The sequence below is a fragment of the Borostomias antarcticus genome (genome assembly GCF_949987555.1).
Source record: "Borostomias antarcticus genome assembly, chromosome: 3".
Lineage (NCBI taxonomy): Eukaryota > Metazoa > Chordata > Actinopteri > Stomiiformes > Stomiidae > Borostomias > Borostomias antarcticus.
Genome location: NC_140236.1, coordinates 33,313,009 through 33,329,694, shown reverse-complemented (window position 1 = coordinate 33,329,694; position 16,686 = coordinate 33,313,009). Strand labels below are relative to the sequence as shown.

General features: G+C 50.2%; 1 protein-coding gene across 4 annotated transcripts in view; it reads left to right on the top strand.

The window, feature by feature from the left end:
• The window catches only part of patj (PATJ crumbs cell polarity complex component), a 157,312-nt gene that overhangs the window by 45,035 nt on the left and 95,591 nt on the right, over positions 1-16,686 (top strand). For 3 of the 4 annotated variants that reach the window (XM_084461680.1, XM_084461678.1, XM_084461677.1), the window contains 5 exons: positions 3,956-4,165; positions 4,430-4,552; positions 7,941-8,294; positions 8,879-8,996; positions 13,584-13,662. In XM_084461680.1, coding sequence (XP_084317806.1) covers positions 3,956-4,165; positions 4,430-4,552; positions 7,941-8,294; positions 8,879-8,996; positions 13,584-13,662 — 884 coding nt within the window. The remainder of the gene's footprint in view (positions 1-3,955; positions 4,166-4,429; positions 4,553-7,940; positions 8,295-8,878; positions 8,997-13,583; positions 13,663-16,686) is intronic. The other variant, XM_084461679.1, reaches the window with a different exon arrangement.

The following is a 16,686-nucleotide window of genomic DNA, read 5'->3' as shown; positions in this document are numbered from 1 at the left end:
GAGCAGTGTTCAGACTCACCCCGGACAGGGAAGGGGACGAGAGCAGTGTTCAGACTCACCCCGGACAGGGAAGGGAGGAGAGCGGTGGAGTGTCGAGTCACTAAGGCCACTTTCATACCTGAATTTGTGCCGATTCAGGGAATAATAGGTTACAATGTTGCACTTGGACCGTAGCTCGATTCGTGTTCACACAGCAATATGGACAGAGCAACGATCTCCAGGTCTGCTCTGGTTCTGGACACGCCCTGGAAATCCTTTCTTCACTGACACCAGTGATCGACCCATAATTGAAAATGGAGTATCAGCGGCATACCTGTATAATAGTTGTTTGGTCTTCTCTGGTTCATATAGCGTACCAATGTTGGACATATGGACAGCATATCCAGTTTGAGCAGGCATCACGACTACGGCTAGAGAACAATGTGCTATTGATTGATCCACGACTGCGACTCATCTTCCGATTGTTTTTCAAAGATCAGCAGGGTACAACAATGAGTTTTATGGGTTTGTGGGTAAACGTGCATTCTCACTGCAAACATTCCGCGGGGCGATTGCAAGCAGGCTGAGACCACCCTCTCTAGACCACCCTCTCTAGACCACCCTCTCTAGACCACCCTCTCTAGACCACCCTCTCTAGACCCACCCTCTCTAGACCACCCTCTCTAGACCACCCTCTCTAGACCACCCTCTCTAGACCCCCCTCTATAGACCCCCCTCTCTAGACCACCCTCTCTAAACCACCCTCTCTAGACCCCCCTCTCTAGACCCCCCTCTCTAGGTGGTCTCAGTCCGGTTCATTTGTTCCGGAACCACGAGCGCTTGCTGTGTTCACATACGCCCAAACGACCCGATCTATGGGGGAAACGCTCCCGGTATCTGAGTGGAGTCCAGTCCCCCCATCACACTAGTCTGAGTCATCAAGGTTGAGTCTGAGTCAAGTTTGGCTGCAGGGCTTCTCTCTGGCGCAGTCAAGAGAGCTGACATACACTTAAAACAAGGTATTGATCCACGATGTCGTAAGACCAGGAGATGCTATGATATGATGACAGTTGTTTGAAACAAACGACAAACGGAAATCGAGAACTAATACTTAGAGGAGTGCTCTGAAAAGTGAGGGAAACAAATTAGACGGATTGGAGAGCCCTGACTAAACCCTGACCCTAACCTTCATCGCCAACCTCCCAGTCTGAATGCAGTCAAAGGACGAGTCCAAGTCCGGGTCATCAGTGGTCAGGTCCAGGTCGAGTACTCGAGTATTGTGACCCTGAGTGTTGAGGCCTTCGGTAAACGCAGCTACCTGTCGTCTGGACTCGTCGAGCCGAGCAAAGTCAGCACGCGGATGTTGAAGTCACATGGAGGAGATACAGGGACACGCAGAAACAAGAAGAAATTGACGTGCCGTCATGTGATTATAATGTTTATTACATATATACAATAATAGTACTTTGGTTAGTGTCATGTTGTGGTGTTTTTCACATGTTGACATGTGAGAGCAGCACTACCTACTACTACAGTACACTACCTATAGTGTGTGTGCGTGTGTGTGCGTGTGTGTGTGTGTGCGTGTGTGTGCGTGTGCGTGCCGAGCGTGTGTGTGCGTGTGCGCGCATGTTCCAGTATGGGCACACGAGTGTGCTTCTGTAATGTGACGAATCAACTTGTGTCGATTGTGCGCATTTGAAATGCATTAGATAAAGACTTGCCACTTGTCCTCACACACACCTCTCACAGCCACGGCCTCATATAGCAGTCCTGGCTGTGTGCTGCTCAAGGACGAGGCCCACGGTGCCAAAGCTGTTACTGTTAGTGCACTAACCCGATCAAAACGCTTCGATTCTGAGTGGAATATGCCAGCGGGCATTAAGAAGAGATTTCTCTGGTCTATTCTCACCACTGTGGCCCTGAACACTGTCAATCTCCTCTCACAGTCATTCGATGTTTCACAGGGGTCAGTAGCCATGTTTCCATCCACACGTTTTATGCGAATTAAGTTATATCGAATTAAAAATGCCTTATGGAAACGGTAAAATTCGATTAAAAATCATGAAAATCGACAAAAAGTTTGTACTGTCGATCTCATCGGATTTTCTCTTGTTCGATAAAAGTCTTTTGTGATAAATGCTTTATCCGATTTAAAGCTCTAGATGGAAACGCACGTTCACCGGCTTTATTCGCATTCATATTTTTTGCGATCCTCACACAATTCGATAGACAAGTGGATGGAAACATGGCTAGTGACTGACGTGACTGTGGCATATCTGATGTTGTTGAAATCTTCTGTTGCTGAGTGAGTAGATGCCTGGCAAGATCTCTCACAGAAAGGCTGTGTGTGTGTTTATGATGCAGATGGTGATTGTATTATGACTCTCCTTTCCCTCGTCTCTCCTCTCCTCCTCTCCTCCTCTCCTCTCCTCCTCCCCTCTCCTCCTGTACCATCCTCTCCTCCTCTCCTCTCCCTGGTCTCTCCTCCTCTTCTCTCCCTGGCCTCTGTCTCCCTGGTCTCTCCTCTTCCTGGTCTCTCCTCTTCCTGGTCTCTCCTCTCCCTGGTCTCCTCTCCTCTCCCTGGTCTCTCCCTGGTCCCTCCTCTCCCTGGTCTCTCCTCTCCTCTCCCTGGTCTCTCCCTGGTCTCTCCTCTCCCTGGTCTCTCCCTGGTCCCTCCTCTCCCTGGTCCCTCCTCTCCCTGGTCTCTCCTCTCCTCTCCCTGGTCTCTCCCTGGTCTCTCCTCTCCCTGGTCTCTCCCTGGTCCCTCCTCTCCCTGGTCCCTCCTCTCCCTGGTCTCTCCTCTCCTCTCCCTGGTCTCTCCCTGGTCTCCTCTCCTCTCCCTGGTCTCCTCTCCCTGGTCTCTCCCTGGTCTCTCCTCTTCCTGGTCTCTCCTCTTCCTGGTCTCTCCTCTCCCTGGTCTCCCCTCCTCTCCCTGGTCTGTCCTCTCCCTGGTCTGTCCTCTCCCTGGTCTCTCCTCTCCCTGGTCTCTCCTCTCCCTGGTCTGTCCTCTCCCTGGTCTCTCCTCACCCTGGTCTCTCCTCACCCTGGTCTCTCCTCTCCCTGGTCTCTCCCTGGTCTCTCCCTGGTCTCTCCCTGGTCTCTCCCTGGTCTGTCCTCTCCCTGGTCTCTGCTCTCCTCTCCCTGGTCCCTCCTCTCCCTGGTCTCTCCTCTCCCTGGTCTCTCCTCTCCCTGGTCTCTCCCTGGTCTCTCCCTGGTCTCTCCTCTCCCTGGTCTCTCCCTGGTCTCTCCTCACCCTGGTCTCTCCTCTCCCTGGTCTCTCCCTGGTCTCTCCCTGGTCTCTCCTCTCCTCTCCCTGGTCTCTGCTCTCCTCTCCCTGGTCTCTCCTCTCCTCTCCCTGGTCTCTCCTCTCCTCTCCCTGGTCTCCTCTCCTCTCCCTGGTCTCTCCTCTCCTCTCCCTGGTCTGTCCTCTCCTCTCCCTGGTCTCTCCTCTCCTCTCCCTGGTCTCCTCTCCTCTCCCTGGTCTCCTCTCCTCTCCCTGGTCTCTCCTCTCCTCTCCCTGGTCTCTCCTCTCCTCTCCCTGGTCTCTCCTCTCCTCTCCCTGGTCTCCTCTCCTCTCCCTGGTCTCTCCTCTCCCTGGTCTCTCCTCTCCCTGGTCTCTCCTCTCCCTGGTCTCCTCTCCTCTCCCTGGTCTCTCCTCTCCTCTCCCTGGTCTCTCCTCTCCCTGGTCTCTCCTCTCCCTGGTCTCCTCTCCTCTCCCTGGTCTCTCCTCTCCTCTCCCTGGTCTCTCCTCTCCCTGGTCTCTCCTCTCCCTGGTCTCCTCTCCTCTCCCTGGTCTCTCCCTGGTCTCCTTTCCTCTTCCTGGTCTCTCCTCTCCTCTCCCTGGTCTCCTCTCCTCTCCCTGGTCTCTCCTCTCCTCTCCCTGGTCTCTCCTCTCCCTGGTCTCCTCTCCTCTCCCTGGTCTCCTCTCCTCTCCCTGGTCTCTCCTCTCCCTGGTCTCTGTCTCCCTCTGCAGGATCCCGTGGACGCCTCTCGCTCCGTCATCGTCATCCGCTCGCTGGTGCCGGGGGGCGTGGCCGAGCGCGAGGGGGGCGTGCTCCCCGGGGACCAGCTGGTGTTCGTCAACGACACCTACCTGGACACCTGCAGCCTGGAGCAGGCCGTGGAGGTCCTGAAGACCGCCCCGCCCGGCGCCGTGTACCTGGGCCTCCGCAAGCCCCTGGTGGTGCGTGACCGAGGGTCTCTCTCTCCCCCTCTCCCTCCTCCTCCTCTCTCTCTGAGCGGAGCTGGGGGTTGTAGTCTCTCCTGTAGTCCGGGGTTGTAGTTTCACTGTTGAGGAGGAGCCTTAGTGAGCCTTTACACCGCGAGATCACTGTGGAGTTGCACTTGAGGCTGGATGGCGTTTCTTTGTGAATGAAATGTCCGGACCTACTGTAAGTACAGTATGTGACGTGTGTGTGTGTGTGCGTGCGTGCGCCGGTCTCTGTAGGCGGAGGGGGCGGAGCCTAGCGGACAGGGGGACCTGGTGCTCCAGTCCACAGAGGGACAGAGAGAGGCCGGACAGCAGGCCGAGCCTGACCCTCTAACACACGCCCCCCTGCCTGTGCCCAAGGTAACAGTCTGCCCCTCTAGATGGCCACTGGACCGCACCTGTTGGACTACTGGTTTTCAGGCTCAGCGCCTCACCAGAGGGCAGGAGATTCAACTTTTGTGGTGGGGGGGGGGGTTGGGGGGTGGGGGGGGGGGGTTGGGGGTGGCGGGTCGGGGGTGGCGGGTCGGGGGTGGGGGGCCGCCCCCTGGAAGCAGCCCTGCCTCTGGCTCCAGACAGCCACCAAGTGGACAGCTTTCCACCACAGCCCAGCCTAATGAAGTCCCTATTAACATAGCACTCAGGGAGATGACCACACACACACACACACACACACACACACACACACACACACACACACACACACACTCATTAGTAAACAGGAGGAGGAACAAGTGGTTTCGTTTTATGAGGGTGGGAGGAGGGACTCTGCATTGTTGTCTCTCTCTCTCTCCCTCTCTCTTTCTCTCTCTCTCTCCCTCTCTCTCTCCCTCTCTCCATCTCTCTTTCTCTCTCTCCTCTCTCCCTCTCTTTATCTCTCTCTCCCTCTCTCTCCCTCTCTTTATCTCTCTCTCCCTCTCTTTATCTCTCTCCCTCTCTCCCTCTCTTTCTCTCTCTGTATATATATATATATATTTATTTCTCTATCTCTTTCTCTCCATCTCTCTCTATCTCTCTGTCCCACCCTGGCTATATCTCCTTCTCCCACTCTCTCTCCCTCTCTACCCCTCTCTCTCTCTCTCTCCCTCTCTACCCCCCCTCTCTCTCTCTCTCTCTCTCCCTCTCTCTCTACCCCCCCTCTCTCTCTCTCTCTCTCTCTCCCTCTCTCTCCACCCCCCTCTCTCTCTCCCTCTCTCTCTGACCCATCTTGTCTCTCTCTCTCTCCCCCTCTCTCTCTGCCTCTCTACCTCTTCCGTCTCTCTCTCTATCTTTCTCACTCTGACCCACCTTGTCTCTCTCTCTCTCTCTCTCTCTCTTGTTTTGAGCTGTGACGTATTACCCTTGGAGTTTTAGCTAAAATGTAACGGCAGAGCGATGGTCCAAGAGGTGGCTGTAAATCTAACAAAAATGAGACTAATTGTGCCATTAAGATTTTCGACTCTGCACATTTTTCACTGTAAGTTGGCCGATGCTGTGTGTGTGTGTGTGTGTGTGTGTGTGTGTGTGTGTGTGTGTGTGTGTGTGTGTGTGTGTGTGTGTGTGGGGCGGGACTCTCCACTTCTCCTTTCTCCCCCTCTCAGAGAGAGAGGTGCTGAGTTGGCACCATGGGCTGGATGTCTAAAGTGCACGCTCAGCTCAACTGGAGGGACGTCTCTTTAAGTGTGTCTGGATGAGTGTGTTCTGAGGACAGCGCCACTGTTAAAGATCCCCAGCCACTACCAGCCTCTATCAACCCCAGCCTCTATCAACCCCAGCCTCTATCAACCCCAGCCCCTATCAACCCCAGCCTCTATCAACCCCAGCCTCTATCAACCCCAGCCTCTATCAACCCCAGCCACTACCAGCCCCAGCCTCTATCAACCCAGCCCCTATCAACCCCAGCCTCTATCAACCCCAGCCACTACCAGCCCCAGCCTCTATAAGCCCCAGCTCCAGCCTCTATCAGCCCCAGCCCTAGCCTCTATCAGCCCTAGCCTCTATCAGCCCCAGCTCCAGCCTCTATCAGCCCCAGCCCTAGCCTCTATCAGCCCCAGCTCCAGCCTCTTATCAACCCCAGCCTCTACAGTATCAACCCCAGCCCCAGCCTCTATCAACCCCAGCCTCTATCAACCCCAGCCTCTATCAACCCCAGCCCCTACCAGCCCCAGCCTCTATAAGCCCCAGCTCCAGCCTCTATCAGCCCCAGCCCTAGCCTCTTATCAGCCCTAGCCTCTATCAGCCCCAGCTCCAGCCTCTATCAGCCCCAGCCCTAGCCTCTATCAGCCCCAGCTCCAGCCTCTTATCAACCCCAGCCTCTACAGTATCAACCCCAGCCCCAGCCTCTATCAACCCCAGGCCCTACCAGCCCCAGTCCCAGCCTCTATCAGCCCCAGTCCTAGCCTCTATCAGCCCCAGCTCCAGCCTCTATCAGCCCCAGCCTCTATCAACCCCAGCCCCAACCTCTATCAACCCCAGCCCCTACCATCCCCAGTCCCAGCCCTAACCCCAGACACTCTTTGCTGCACTATTCTGTTGTAGAATGTGTGTGTGTGTGTGTGAGAGAGAGAGAGAGAGAGAGTGTGAGTGTGTGTGAGAGAGTGTGAGAGTGTGTGTGTGTGTGTGAGAGAGAGTGTGAGTGTGTTAGTGTGTGTTTGTGTGTGTTCTAATGTCACACTCTCTTGGATCCCTGCCCAGCCGCAACCCCATCCTCCTGATGGTGTGTGTGTGTGTGTGTGTGTGTGTGTGTGTGTGTGTGTGTGTGTGTGTGTGTGTGTGTGTTCAACCCACAGGCTGGACGTGTGTGTGTTCAACCCTCAGGCCGAAGGCGCGCCCGCATGCGTGTGTGCGCACATTACCATTCTGTACCACACACGCACACACACGCACACACACACACGCACACACACACACCTCGGCCTGCTTTATATGCAGCGCACAGGACCAAAGACGTTTTTTACACATCAGAAGGTTCTGATGGCGCTCATAAAACCGTCCCGCCATGTCAGATCACGACGTCCCCGTTTGACAAGACCGACACGCTCAAAGTTAGAGGGTCATAAAGTTCTAGAGGTCATATATACGAGACCAAGAGGTGGTCCGAACCAGCGTTGCTCTTGAGCAAACACAACGCACGCACCCAACGGCGGCCATGAAAACACCTCTTAAAAAATGCAGTTAATTTCTGAGCACTCCACTTCGCTATGATAAGCCACTTACCTTGATTATAGCTCTCTCTTAAGTCACTGTACGGAACAGAGGTGTATGAGCTCCACTTATTCAGCGCGCTGATACCACCGACTCCTTATAAGAGCACATTGGGTAATGCGTGCGATAATAAGGTTAGTGTAATCTATCTAAGTGCAATGCTGAGACAACACTATATTACTTTATCAATGCTGAGACAACAGTATTACTTTCATACACAGGAATAGGTTAGTCATGTTTTGTAGCCTCTTACAGGATGTAGGTCACGCACACTCTTCATTCTCAAGGTGTTTTAAGGACGTGTGTGTGTGTGTGTGTGTGTGTGTGTGTGTGTGTTCCAACAACTGGGGATGCCCAAAGTACTCTTCTGTCTCTGCCATATAGGGTGGAGACGCTGCTACTTGTTCCCTTGAAAGATGTGTGAAAAAAGAGAACTATGCCGCTGGTTCATGACCTTGTGATTGTATATTAATTGTGATTAATTCCACCTTCAGTATTTGTGTCCCTGTATGTTTTTCTCTATGTGGACATAAATAAGTGTGTGTGTGTGTGTGTGTGTGTTCTCCAGGGCTTTGGAGACGGCTCCATCCTCCCAGAGGACCTCCAGCAGCAGGAGGAAGAGGAGGATCCAGAGCTCATCCTGGATGGCGGCCCCCCCCGCTACGCCTCCCCCCTGGCCAGCGCCCTCCTCAACCCCACCCCCAGCCTCCCCCCCAGCCTCGCCCCCAGCCCCCTGCTGCCTCTCCAGGAGCGAGAGATGGCGGTGGACTCTGAGGAGGAGCAGCCTGGAGTTGTGGAGGTGGAGGTTGGAGAGGGGGGGACGGTGGGGTCTTCCTACCCCAGGAAGCCGCCTCCGTCGTGGGAAGACTGGGAGCGCGCCAGCCTGTCTACTACCAGCCTCCCCCCGCCGCCTGACGAGCAGGTGGGCCCCCCGACCCGGTGTGGTGCTGAGGTTACTGGGAACCGGCGTTGAGGGCGGCACCGTGGCCTGATGGGATTTTTCTTGGTTGGCTTAGAAGGGCCTGAGATGGGGTAGACTCAGGAGTCAGTCTCTAAACGCTACGCTCAACTAGAGACTGAAGACATTCGTCTAGATATCGTTGCTAAAAGTGGGTGGAAACAATTTGAGAGAAAAAACAAAGATAGGGCATTTCCAGTAAGGTGGGTCCTTCACACTGTTGGAGAGTAGGCAGTGGTTCTGGCAGTGGTTCTGGTTCTGGCAGTGGTTCTGATTGGTAGCGTCGGTTTTCAGCGCCGTTCTAGCGACGGTTTTCAACGGAGATGTCTCCAGACTTTCGGAGGCAGATATCCCCAAAGTCTGGCATCGCGAGAGCAGAGATGGGGCATCTGTTTCCCAGCTCTTCTGAGTCCTCCTGCTGTCTCCAGCGCCCTGTCTGCTCTCCAGGACACGGCCATGCAGTATTGAACTATACTCCCATCTTTTCCTGGGATGTCGGCCGTCTCTTGTGTTGTCCTGAGACCCGTGTTCTCTGGTTCTCCTCCCAGGGTGGCAGGCGAGAGGAGGAGGATGGAGGTGTGGAAGATGAAGGTGAAATAGGAGGAGTGGAGGATTCTGACAGACCAGACCTAGAACCCGAAACACCGCCTGGACATCTCTCAGTCGGTGAGGCCGTGTGCGTGTGTGCGTGTGTGTGTGTGTGTGTGTGCGCGCACGCGTCTGCATGCATGTGTATGAGAGAGAGAGTTATTGTTGTACTATTGTTTAGGGCTGTCCCCGACTGAATTTTGTGAGTCGAATCAGATTCGCCTTCAAACCAGAGATTCGACGATTCGTTCCTCCTTTTTTCCCCCCCATATGTCTAACGTTAGGCTGAGGGGAGACCGCGGGAGTCGGGACAGCTGTCAACCTAACTCAAACTCGCAGGCAGCACAATAAAAGACGCCTGTTTTTATTGCTAAAAATGAATCATCTATCCCACATTGCCCGTCTACTTCAGATGCCCCCATGTTCTCATGCAGTGTTTCCAGTAGGCTAGACGCACAGCGGGGGGGACGGGGGGGACAGGGGGGACGGGTTCCCTGCCTTCTTCCCTCCGCTATATCAGTCTTAAAGTCGCACTGAAATGAATAAAGCATTCTGTCCCATTTTGGTTCACATAATTGGTCATAGTGTTCACCTATTCAACGAAGTATGCCAAAAGAATTACAAAATTCTACTTTTGTTGTAATCTTATATCAAAGTATATAATTTCTTACTTCCTGGAAAACGGTAGGTCACGTGCAATGACGACAACAGGTACCTTAGATTTTAGGCCAATAATCTCACGACATCCACCCGTCAATCAACGCTATCCTTCTATCGAATCTGTCTAAAGTTCTTAAAACCCGTCCACTTGTCAATGTTCCAATCAAATTCCTCTAAACATATGTCCCACCCTCATAGCTTGTTTGCATCGGAAATACGTCAAACTACGGAAGTTAGATGATCTCAAACGTCCGTTTCAGTGCGACTTTAAGTCTCCTTTTAGTGCACAACAAATAGCTACAGTAACAGCCTAGGTCTCAAACTAATGATTGGCCTGTCCTATAGAAGTAACACGTCAGGTGAGTGGACTTTCAGGGGGCGGTCCTACTGTTGTTGAATCCTTTCCTTTGTGCAATCCTTTTACTAACTCCAAAATATACACACAATACCCCATAATGACAAAGTGAAAAAGGATTTTTTGAAATTTTTGCTAATGTAAAAACAAAACAAAAAATACCCTTTACGCAGTACTTTGTTGAAGCATCTTTGGCAGTGATTACAGCCTCAAGTCTTCTTGGGTATGATGCTACAAGCCTGGCACACCTGTATTTGGGGTATTTCTCCCATTCTTCTCCCCAGATCCTCGCAAGCTCTGTCAAGTTAGATGGGGGGGTGTTGCTGCACAGCTATTTTCAGGTCTTTCCAGAGATGTTCAAGTCTGGGCTCTGACTGGGCCACTCAAGGACATTCACAGACTTGTCCTGAAGTCACTCCTCCATTGTCTTGGCTGTGTGCTTAGAGTTGCAATGTGGTAAACCTTCACCCCAGTCTGAGATTCTGAGCGCTCAGGAGCAGGTTTTCATCAAGGATCTCTCTGTACTTCACTCCGTTCATCTTTCCCTCTATCCTAGGACTAGTCTGCTAGTTCCTGCCGCTGAGAAACATCCCCACAGCACGATGCTGCCACCACCATGCTTTACTGTAGGGATGGTATTAACCAGGTGATGAGCAGTGCCTGCATTCCTATGACGCTTGGCATTCAGGCTAAAGAGTTTAATCTTGGTTTCATCAGACCAAAGAATCTTGTTTCTCATAGTCTGAGACTCATTTAGGTGACTTTTGGCAAACTCCAAGCAGGATGTCATGTGCCTTTTACTGTAGAGAGGCTTCCGTCTGGCCACTCTACCACGAAGGCCTGACTGGTGGAGTGTTACAGAGATGGTTGACCTTCTGGAAGGTTCTCTCATCTCCACAGAGGAACGCTGGAGCTCTGTCAAGAGTGACCATCGGGTTCTTGTTCACCTCCCTGACAAAGGCACTTCTCCCCTAATTGTTCAGTTTCCTGGTGGTTCCAAACCGCTTCCATTTACAAATGATGGAGAGCACTGTGCTTTTCGTCACCTTCAATGCTGCAGCACCCTTTTGTACCCTTCCCCAGATCTGTGCCGCAAAACAATCCTGTCTCGGAGGTCTACAGAGAGTTCTTTTGACTTCATGGCTTGGTTTGTGCTCTGACATGCACTGTCAACTGCGGGACCTTATGTGTATATAGACTGGTGTGTGCCTTTCCAAATCATGTCCAATCAATTGAATTTACCACAGGTGGACTCCAATCAAGTTGTAGAAACATCTCAAGGATGATGAGTGGAAACAGGATGCACCTGGGCTCAATTCTCTAGTGTCATAGCAAAGGGAGTGTATGTACATGCGATATATATATATATATATATATGTGTCTATGTACATGTGATATATATATATACAGTATATATATATATATATATATATATATAGTAATACATTTGCAAAAATGCCTAAAGATCTTTTTCACGTTGTCATTATGGAATATTGTGTGTAGTATTTTGTGGGCGAAAAAAATATTATAATCCATTTTGTAATAACGTTAAGGCTGTGTCAACAAAATGTGGAAAAGGTGAAAGGGTGTGAGTACTTACCGGATGCACTGAATGTTCACTGTGGAAGTACGGTGACCATTACAACTTGTTGTCCGCACAAAGTAAAGGTTTCAACAATAGTTTGACTTCACAAATTATGTTAGAAACACTAAAATTAACCCTCATAAGACAGTCATAGGTTTGCTTTGGGGGCTCCGTGGTGTTTTAATGAGTTCTGATGAGACTCATCGTATTTTATTTGCTTTGGGGGCACTGTGGAGTGTTAATGAGTTTTGTAGTGGATGCTAGCTGATGCACTAGAATTAGCATAATGTGTATGCCCACAGAGAAGGACAGAATCACCCGAAAACGGTCTCCATGGATCAACACCATAATGGCCAAGTAGTTAATGAGACTACAGTATGTCCATTCTGAACTATCCTGTTAACTTGGTGTTTGTGTCTCCAAGTCAGTCAGTAGATATTTAACTGTGTGGTTCTGTTTGTGTCTGCAGGTCAGTCAGTAGATATTTAATTGTGTGGTTCTGTTTAGATCAGTCAGTAGATATTTAAATGTGTGGTTCTGTTTAGGTCAGTCAGTAGATATTTAACTGTGTGGTTCTGTTTAGGTCAGTCAGTAGATATTTACCTGTGTGGTTCTGTTTAGGTCAGTCAGTAGATATTTAACTGTGTGGTTCTGTTTATGTCAGTCAGTAGATATTTAACTGTGTGGTTCTGTTTAGGTCAGTCAGTAGATATTTAACTGTGTGGTTCTGTTTAGGTCAGCCAGTAGATATTTAAATGTGTGGTTCTGTTAAGTCAGTCAGTAGATATTTAACTGTGTGGTTCTGTTAAGGGCAGTCAGTAGATATTTAACTGTGTGGTTCTGTTTAGGTCAGCCAGTAGATATTTAAATGTGTGGTTCTGTTAAGTCAGTCAGTAGATATTTAAATGTGTGGTTCTGTTGAGGTCAGTCAGTAGATATTTAAATGTGTGGTTGTGTTTGTGTCTGCAGGTCAGTCAGTAGATATTTAACTGTGTGGTTCTGTTTAGGTCAGTCAGTAGATATTTAACTGTGTGGTTCTGTTTAGGTCCGTCAGTAGATATTTAACTGTGTGGTTCTGTTTAGGTCAGTCAGTAGATATTTAACTGTGTGGTTCTGTTTAGGTCAGTCAGTAGATATTTAACTGTGTGGTTCTGTTTAGGTCAGTCAGTAGATATTTAACTGTGTGGTTGTGTTTAGGTCAGTCAGTAGATATTTAACTGTGTGGTTGTGTTTAGGTCAGTCAGTAGATATTTAACTGTGTGGTTCTGTTTAGGTCAGTCAGTAGATATTTAACTGTGTGGTTCTGTTTAGGTCAGTCAGTAGATATTTAACTGTGTGGTTCTGTTTAGGTCAGTCAGTAGATATTTAACTGTGTGGTTCTGTTTAGGTCAGTCAGTAGATATTTAACTGTGTGGTTGTGTTTAGGTCAGTCAGTAGATATTTAACTGTGTGGTTCTGTTTAGGTCAGTCAGTAGATATTTAACTGTGTGGTTCTGTTTAGGTCAGTCAGTAGATATTTAACTGTGTGGTTGTGTTTAGGTCAGTCAGTAGATATTTAACTGTGTGGTTCTGTTTAGGTCAGTCAGTAGATATTTAACTGTGTGGTTGTGTTTAGGTCAGTCAGTAGATATTTAACTGTGTGGTTCTGTTTAGGTCAGTCAGTAGATATTTAACTGTGTGGTTCTGTTTAGGTCAGTCAGTAGATATTTAACTGTGTGGTTGTGTTTAGGTCAGTCAGTAGATATTTAACTGTGTGGTTCTGTTTAGGTCAGCCAGTAGATATTTAACTGTGTGGTTCTGTTTAGGTCAGTCAGTAGATATTTAACTGTGTGGTTCTGTTTAGGTCAGTCAGTAGATATTTAACTGTGTGGTTCTGTTTAGGTCAGCCAGTAGATATTTAACTGTGTGGTTCTGTTTGTGTCTGCAGGTCAGTCAGTAGATATTTAACTGTGTGGTTCTGTTTGTGTCTGCAGGTCAGTCAGTAGATATTTAACTGTGTGGTTCTGTTTGTGTCTGCAGGTCAGTCAGTAGATATTTAACTGTGTGGTTGTGTTTGTGTCTGCAGGTCAGTCACTGGACTCTGGTTGGGAGTTGAAAGAGCGCGAGGCAGACTCTGAGCTCACCCTGACGGATACAGACACAGAGTCAGTACCCTACACACACACACACACACACACTTATATGTTTACGTTTATACACCTTCAGGCGCCTATTAAGGGAATGCATTGACATTTGACTGTTAACCAATCAGTCGGTTAGCATTGATTCTGTTGAAGAGGTTCTGTACCCCTCTAGAGAACCACACTGTTAGACCATGTTCTGCCCTGAGCTGAGGTTCTGTACCCCTCTAGAGAACCACACTGTTAGACCATGTTCTGCCCTGAGCTGAGGTTCTGTACCCCACTAGAGAACCACAATGTTAGACCATGTTCTGCCCTGAGCTGAGGTTCTGTACCCCTCAGGAGAACCACACTGTTAGACCATGTTCTGCCCTGAGCTGAGGTTCTGTACCCCTCTAGAGAACCACACTGTGAGACCATGTTCTGCCCTGAGCTGAGGTTCTGTACCCCTCAGGAGAACCACACTGTTAGACCATGTTCTGCCCTGAGCTGAGGTTCTGTACCCCTTAGTAGAACCACACTGTTAGACCATGTTCTGCCCTGAGCTGAGGTTCTGTACCCCTCAGTAGAACCACACTGTTAGACCATGTTCTTCCCTGAGCTGAGGTTCTGTACCCTTCAGTAGAACCACACTGTTAGACCATGTTCTGCCCTGAGCTGAGGTTCTGTACCCCTCTAGAGAACCACACTGTTAGACCATGTTCTGCCCTGAGGTGAGGTTCTGTACCCCTTAGTAGAACCACACTGTTAGACCATGTTCTGCCCTGAGCTGAGGTTCTGTACCCCTCAGTAGAACCACACTGTTAGACCATGTTCTGCCCTGAGCTGAGGTTCTGTACCCCTCAGTAGAACCATGCTGTTAGACAATGTTCTGCCCTGAGCTGAGGTTCTGTACCCCTCAGTAGAACCACACTGTTAGACCATGTTCTGCCCTGAGCTGAGGTTCTGTACCCCTCTAGAGAACCACACTGTTAGACCATGTTCTGCCCTGAGCTGAGGTTCTGTACCCCTCTAGAGAACCACACTGTTAGACCATGTTCTGCCCTGAGCTGAGGTTCTGTACCCCTCTAGAGAACCACAATGTTAGACCATGTTCTGCCCTGAGCTGAGGTTCTGTACCCCTCTAGAGAACCACACTGTTAGACCATGTTCTGCCCTGAGCTGAGGTTCTGTACCCCTCTAGAGAACCACACTGTTAGACCATGTTCTGCCCTGAGCTGAGGTTCTGTACCCCTCAGGAGAACCACACTGTTAGACCATGTTCTGCCCTGAGCTGAGGTTCTGTACCCCTCAGTAGAACCACACTGTTAGACCATGTTCTGCCCTGAGCTGAGGGTCACTGCTGATCCTCTGCTTCTCTAGTGGGTCTCTAGAGAACCACAATGTTAGACCATGTTCTGCCCTGAGCTGAGGTTCTGTACCCCTCTAGAGAACCACACTGTTAGACCATGTTCTGCCCTGAGCTGAGGTTCTGTACCCCTCTAGAGAACCACACTGTTAGACCATGTTCTGCCCTGAGCTGAGGTTCTGTACCCCTCAGGAGAACCACACTGTTAGACCATGTTCTGCCCTGAGCTGAGGTTCTGTACCCCTCAGTAGAACCACACTGTTAGACCATGTTCTGCCCTGAGCTGAGGGTCACTGCTGATCCTCTGCTTCTCTAGTGGGCTTACAGCCCCCTCTACTGGTCAGATGGGGTATGACAGCAAGGCTGTTGTGCGTAGGTCTCAAGTCAGCCATAATCTGTGTGTGTGTGTGTGTGCGTGTGTGTGTGTGTGTGTGTGTGTGTGGAAAGTGCAACAGATTATACATACCGTATCATACAAGCAGCTAGTCCTTTAGTTGGACATTCTAATAATCCACGTCCCATTACAACAGTGTTAAAGCATTATATTACATTACAGTCATTTAGCAGACGCTTTTATCCAAAGTGAGCCCAAATCCTCCTCCCATGCGGATTTCAGATATATCTCTAATTGATTAAACATATGGTAATAAATATATGATATTACCCCCCTAGATGAAGGATCAACAGAAGTGTGTCTCCTTTCTAAACAAGTGACTAAGAGAATAATCTAGTGCTGAAGCCAAAGTGCAAGAGTAGCAAAATAAAAAAATAAAATAGGTGCTTAAGAGGGTGGATCCTGGTAGTACTTCTTGAAGAGGTGAGTTGAGTTATGAGCCTGCTGTGAAAGATGGGCAGCGACTCTGCTGTCCTGAGGTCAGTGGGCAGTTCGTTCCACCACTGCGGGACCTGGACAGAGAAGAGCCGTGACCGTGTTGATCGACCGCAGGGGCATCGGCGTGACGGGGCAATCAGTCGCCCCGAGGGAGCAGAGCGTAGCGGTCAGGGGGGTGTAGGGTTTGACCATGGCCTGGAGGTAGCAGCCTGTGTGTGCTGTGCTGTCACTGGGGTGGAGGTGCTGTAATAGGTGCTAGGGTAGTCAGGGTCAAACCCAGGTCAGGGTAGTACTTCTTGAAGATGTGAGTTTTCAGCCTGCGGCAAAAGATGGGCAGCGACTTATGAATTATTGACGAGCACAAACACCTTTCCATCCCTATACCTATCAACTTGTGTCACTGGTGTGTGTGTGTGTGTGTGTGTGTGTGTGTGTGTGTGTGTGTGTGCATGTGCTTGTGTGTGTGTGAGGATGAAAGGAGGGAGGTCACACACACAGAATTGTTCAGAGCCTCCAGCTATACTAGCTGTCCCTTCAGTCACGCTGTCCCCTGTGATCAATTAATACACAGCTGGAAACAGAGAATAGAGGAAGCAAGAGCAGCATACCGAGTTCACACACACGCATACACACACACTTCACACACAACACACACGCTTCGTCTCTCAAGGTTGTCCGTCGTGTCGACGATGACAGTCCTGCCTCTGCTACTCGTGAGTCCTCTTGTGGCCGTGGAGCCCAATCAGTGATTCACACCGTCTGCCACAGACAGAACAGGCGAGAGGCCCGACCGGGATGTGGATGTGGTTCTGGCCTCATGTCTCCTTAGACGTCTCCTGGTCCGCCGGCCGCCTCTGTCGTCCTCCAG